Source organism: Microchirus variegatus (assembly GCF_963457635.1).
Source record: "Microchirus variegatus genome assembly, chromosome: 2".
In the NCBI taxonomy this organism is placed as follows: domain Eukaryota; kingdom Metazoa; phylum Chordata; class Actinopteri; order Pleuronectiformes; family Soleidae; genus Microchirus; species Microchirus variegatus.
In genome coordinates this window covers 43556622-43562621 of record NC_139803.1, presented here as the reverse complement: position 1 = coordinate 43562621, position 6000 = coordinate 43556622, and the positions used below count along the sequence as shown (strand labels likewise).

The 6000-nt window shown below is 43.9% G+C and overlaps 1 protein-coding gene across 3 annotated transcripts in view; it reads right to left on the bottom strand.

Moving 5' to 3' along the window:
• The window catches only part of ppp1r12a (protein phosphatase 1, regulatory subunit 12A), a 53530-nt gene extending 51747 nt beyond the window's left edge, over window positions 1-1783 (bottom strand). For all 3 annotated transcript variants that reach the window (XM_083910832.1, XM_083910831.1, XM_083910830.1), the window contains exon 1: window positions 1483-1783. In XM_083910832.1, the coding sequence (XP_083766958.1) occupies window positions 1483-1719 (237 nt within the window). In that variant the 5' untranslated portion in view covers window positions 1720-1783. The remainder of the gene's footprint in view (window positions 1-1482) is intronic.
• Between the last annotated feature and the right edge of the window lie 4217 nt (window positions 1784-6000).

Here is a 6000-nt window from a genome sequence, read left to right as displayed (position 1 = left end):
GGAGGGATTTTGATGACAATTCCTGGGTAATGTAGGTTATAGGTCAACGAAGAACGTATGCGCTTTCCAGCAGTATTTAACAACAATATGACTTATTTCAAGGGGTTTTAATCGACAGAAATGCTCCATTTGCTATAATGAAGAAACTCCACTGACACGACGACTGATTTCCAGCGAAAAATCTACCGTCTTTTACATGTAAATGTAAATATACTGTATATACACTATATATAACTGAAACTCTCCTCTTTGTTTCTGCTCCTTCACCCTTTCATAACAATTCGGCGTGTAAATGAGTGAGTTACGGACTGTGTACGTGATCAATTCTCCACCGGTTTTGATTCGGGGAAAGTAGCGACAGTCAAAACACGGGCTGCCATTTTCGTTATTTGGTCTTTAGGGAGAAGCTCCACAGTCTAAAGTAGCTAAAGTTAGCCCAGCACGGTCCGGTACGAATTTAACTAGACTTCCTTGTGTGTAAGATCAGATAAACACAACAACTTAAACTACAAGTGCGAGTCAAAACGTGAACAAACGACGTTCTCTGTGCGCGAGCTGACGAATGAATTAACTTTAGCCGAACCATCTCGTACAGCTAACTTAGCTTAGCGCGCTAACGTAGCGCTTGGGTCCTTTATTATTTTTACCTTTGCGATTTCATTTATCACATTTTATCTAAATGTACACATCACTAATGAAAATAGTGTATACAAAGGTGTGTACATGTTGTGTTTACAGCGGTCAACGCCTCGCAAAGTAGCAACTATTTCTGACGCTGTAGCAGCAGCAGCAGCAGCTAACTAGCCGTTAGCATCCGCTTCCTCTCCAGAGGGTAGCCTCAGTCGCGGTGCAGGGGGTTTATCAACAAATCGACCTTTCTCCCCCCGCTTCCATTCCCTTGCTAGCCACCGTTTAGCCTCTCGAGTGTGGACAGAGTTTCTATCAATGACAACATTTCACGCTCACAGCTATGGAAGTCACGTACGTGTGTGTGTGTGTGTGTGTACAAAAACACACACAAAGGAAAACAAAACACGAGCTGTGTTTTTACAACATGACACAAATAACACAGCGCTACAACAACAGTACAACACTACAGCAATTAGACTGCGCCCACGTACACACACACACAGTATGTAGTTAAAGTACGTGTAAAAGAGAGGGTTTTAAACTAGTAGTTTATCATGAACGACAGAAAATAAGCTAAGTGCATTCACTGTATATTACATAAGCTAAGCTAGCCCGGCTGTGCGTCGAAGAGGACGCGAAGGTAAACAACGGGATGAGAATGGCTTCCATTTGACAGGTGTTCCGAGCCGAGCCGAGCTGCTCGTTAGCGGGCGAGGGGGGGAATAAAGCGACATTTGTTGTTGCCTGTGTCCCCCGGTGCGGACTAACACCTGGGGGGGGGAGGACGGACGGAGGGAGGGAGGTATGGAGGTGGTGAGGCCAGCCAGCCAGAGAGGGGGGGGGGACACTAACCTGGTGTAGGGCGGTGAGACCGTCCACATTGGCGTAGTTGATGTCGGCGCCCCGCTCGAGCATTCGGAGCACCTCCTCGGTGTCGCCGCTCGAGCAGGCGGCCAGGAACACGGCGCCGTCGTCGAACTTCACCTTCGTCTTCTTCTTCTTGAGCAGCGGCGGCTCCTGGTCCGTCTCCGAGCCGAGCCACCGCTTCAGCTGCTCGTTCCGCTTCTGCTTGGCGTCCGCCATCTTCATCCCCCTCTCCCGAATCTCGGGCTTCTTCTTATCGCTCTCTCCGCGAAGGAGGATATACTTTATAGTACCACTATCCCACAGCGCTACTGGGGCGTGGGAAGGGAAGGGAAGAGAGAGAGGGAGGGAGGGAGGGAGGGAGGGCCGTGGAGAGGCGAGGAGAGAGCGGAGAGAGGAGGGGGTGAAACTGACCGAGCGAGAGACGACACAGAGGTGGGGAGAGAGAGAGAAAGAGGGCGTCTGGGGCTGCTCTCCATACTCTCGCGAGAAGTGAGAGTCCAGGAGCTGCAGTATAACGTCATCATCAGCAGATTAGAGAGAGAGAGAGCAGAGTAATCCTATAAATACACAGAGAGAGTACATGTACATGGCGCGTGTTACATAAAACAGTCAGCAAGTTCATTCACAAGCAGCATTTATATTTATACTGAATAAGTGCATGATGGGGGTCAAAGTTCAAACTGGGGTCACTGAGGTCCAGTGCAAGTTAAATGGAACTTCCGGTTTCGGACTATGCACTTCCTGTGTGCAGGTAAATTTTCATCACGTGTTCAGGTCTCACATATGAAGTTTCGAGCCGGTCGTTCAATGTACGTGCGAGTTAAAGGGCACTTCCGGTTTCTGACAATGTACTTCCTGTGTGCAGGTACATTGTCATCAAATGTGTTATAGGTCTCACATATGAAGTTTCGAGCTGGTTGGTCAATGTAAGTGCGAGTTAAAGGGCACTTCCGGTTTCGGACAATGCACTTCCTGTGTGCAGGTACATTTTTATCAAATGTGTTACAGGTCTCACATAATGAAGTTTTGAGCCGGTCGGTCAATCTAAGGGCAGGTAAAAAGGCACTTCCGGTTTCGGACAATGTACTTCCTGTGTGCAGGTACATTTACATACAGTAAAGGGCACTTCCTGTTTTACAACAGTCTACTTCCTGTGTGTCCCGCTAATGGCTTTCATTGCTAACAGTAAAATAGCTCGTCATATGACTTCTTCACCCTTGTTTTGAATGCAATTCATTAATTGAAGCTAACGGAGCGCTAATGGTATTATTGGATAGTTAGCCACAACACAACTAGTAGCTTTAATTGTCGACATATTCACATCAACGTTTAACGTCGTATCTCTACGGAGGTAATATTATGTCACCGTTGTGTCTACAACTTCCTGTGCTAACCAAACAACGGTCGGTCAATGTAGGGGCGCGTTAAAGGGCACTTCCGGTTTCGGAAAATGTACTTCCTGTGTGCTAATACATACAAATATACAATTCTGTAATTCTGGGTTTTATTATTTTACTACACTTTATAAGAGGTAGAAATTAACCCTTTATGGTGCACACCAAGAAAAAATTATATTAAAATAAAAAAAAAATCTTCGCATTTTTTATTTTTCATTTTATTTACTTATGGTAACAATAACGACAATCAATATTTATTATTTTTAAATTAGACCCTACTGTATTTCAGATACAGGCCTCAACCAAATGGTTGAGTCGTACCTGAAAGGGTTAATTAAATGTCATGTTATTATCTTTATTTTATGGGTCAAATTGGGTCAGATTTTATATAGAAAATGGGTGCTAGCGTGTTTTTGGCATCAGTAATTGTTTTGTTTTGGCTTAAATTGGCTTATATTGCCGTTTAAAATACAATTGTTATAAAACGGTGCATTGGTCTGGTCTGGTTTGTCCATTTGGGGCTGCCGTAGTCACACGGTGGCACTATTAATGGAAGATTTTGTGCTTTATTTTCATTTTCTGCCTTTAAACCATTCCTAAATGTGACACAGGTGTTTGCAGATGTATTATATCCATGTCAGAAACACGAAATGCATTGCATTTCATGTAGAAAAGTACTCAAAAGTACCAAATAATTCTTAAATGTCACCTCTCTTTTCACTTAATTCCAGGAAATGTCATTTTAAATATTAAATCAATGAACTTAAGCAGGGATTTTCCCTTTTCTTCTTCTTCTTCTTATTATTCTCCTGAAAACAGCGTCACAACTGTGTCATGCATAACCTTTTCTTTGTTGGCCGTCTAATAAAAACAAACGGAGGGGAATTCAGGACACCTGTCATCACTGATGATGGGACGGTCCGACCTCAAACTAGGGTTAAAAATAAGGCGAAAAGTGCTTTTTTATTTGGGCGTTACAGACGATAATGATGTTATTTTTTGTGGTTTAAAGACAATTTTGAGACGTAAAAGACGCCACTTCAGACACACACTGTGAATCGTGAGCCATTGTGTGTTTTTAAAAAAAAAAGTTTTTTTTAGAATTAAACATTTTTTCCTCATCCTTTATGACGCGAAAACACAGCAAAGGAGGAAAGTCAGTCCAGCTGTGGTGAACGCGGAAAGACGACGGGTCGAGCGATCAAAGGTTACGCACTGCGTCTTTAAAAATCCTTTAGAATCTGCTCGATCGGGTTTATCGTTCGATTCGAATCCATTTTTAACAGAATTCAAACAAAAGAAACAAACCTTCAAGGGAATTTGTCCCTGCAGGTGTTTGCATCATTAAACTCTGCAAACGTCGCCTTCGTTTGCTTATAATGAACAATGTCAACAGCACAACTGTTACGTAAAGGAAAGACTCGGACGTACAGTGAACGCAGTCGCAAACGATCTGTAAAGCTTCCTGTTTGTTCTTCCCTTCCGCAGCTGTTGTATTTACATATAACATATTTTTGACTCAATCGCTGCAAAATATCGCGTTCATCGACGCGACGCCGCATCACTATCAGCATTTCGTCTTTCGTTCCGTTTCACTCTCGTCTCTATTTGCTCTTCTTCTTATTCCTTGAGAGAATGAAGTGTGTGGGAGTGACTCAAAGTGGCGCGTCTCCAACACTGTGTGCAGTTTTAGCACAAGCTGCTCAGTTTGGGTATCAGGCTCGTTGTTTTCCATTTCTGTTCCTATGGCACCTCCTCTGCGTTTTTTCTCGTTCTCGTGTTCCAGCTTTTTCTGGATCCTCTCGTCAGCCGTCAAACACAGGAACAAATGTGTGCGGGTCGTAGTTCGCAGACATGTTCAGGGCAGGCCCTCGGTCTCACATATGAAGTTTCAAGCCCATTGGTCAATGCACGGGCGAGTTACAGGGCACTTCCTGTTTTGGACAATGCAATTCCTGTGTGCAGGTACATTTTCATCCAATGTGTTCAGGGCAGGCCCTTGTTCTCACATATGAAGTTTCGAGTGAATTGGTCAATGTAAGGGCACTTCCGGTTTCGGACATGTACTTCCTGTGTGCAGGTCATAGTTTGCATATGTGTTCAGGGCGGGCCCTTGGTCTCACATATGAAGTTTCGAGCCGATCGGTCAATGTACGGGCGAGTTACAGGGCACTTCCGGTTTCGGACAATGCACTTCCTGTGTGCAGGTACATTTTCATCAAATGTGTTCTGGTCTCACATATGACGTTTCGAGCCGATTGGTCAATGTACGGGCGAGTATCAGGGCACTTCCGGTATCGGACAATTCACTTCCTGTGTGTAGGTGCATTTTCATCAAATGTGTTCAGGGCTCACACGTGAAGTTTTCGAGCCGATCGGTCAATGTACGGCCGAGTTAAAGGGCACTTCCGGTTTCGGATAATGTACTTCCTGTGTGCAGGTCATACTTTGCAGGCGTGTTCAGGGCAAGCCCTTGGTCTCACATATCAAGTTTCAAGCAGATTGGTCAACTGCAGTGTTGTGCGACGCTAATAATGGACAGGAACCTAGCGATAACGTTAGCCACAACATGACAGATAACATTGTCGTAATTTTTATGTCAACAGTTGATATCATACGATCTCTACAACTGTAATATGATGTCAGTGTTGTGTCTACAATTTCCTGAGGTACCTGAAACTGCTAACTAAACAATGCCGATTGATGCTAATTGAATGCTAATGGCAACAATAGACAAGAACCTAGCAATAAAGTTAGCCAAAACACAACATCACTGACTAAAAATAACTTTGTCGACATTTTTATCTCAACACTTAACATGATATCATCTCTGCAGTGTAATAGTTGTGTGTACAACTTCCTGACGTACCTGAAACCGCTAACTAAACAATGCTGATTGAAGCTAATTGAATGCTAATGGCAGCAACCGAGAAGAAACCTAGCAATAAAGTTAGCCACAATGCGACATCACTGACAGAAGCTTGAAAAACGAACACTGTCGACATTTTTATATCGACGTCCTGAGGTACCTGAAACCGCTAACTAAACAATGTTAACTGAATGCTAATGGCAGCAATGGACGGGAACCTAGCGATAAAGTTAGCCG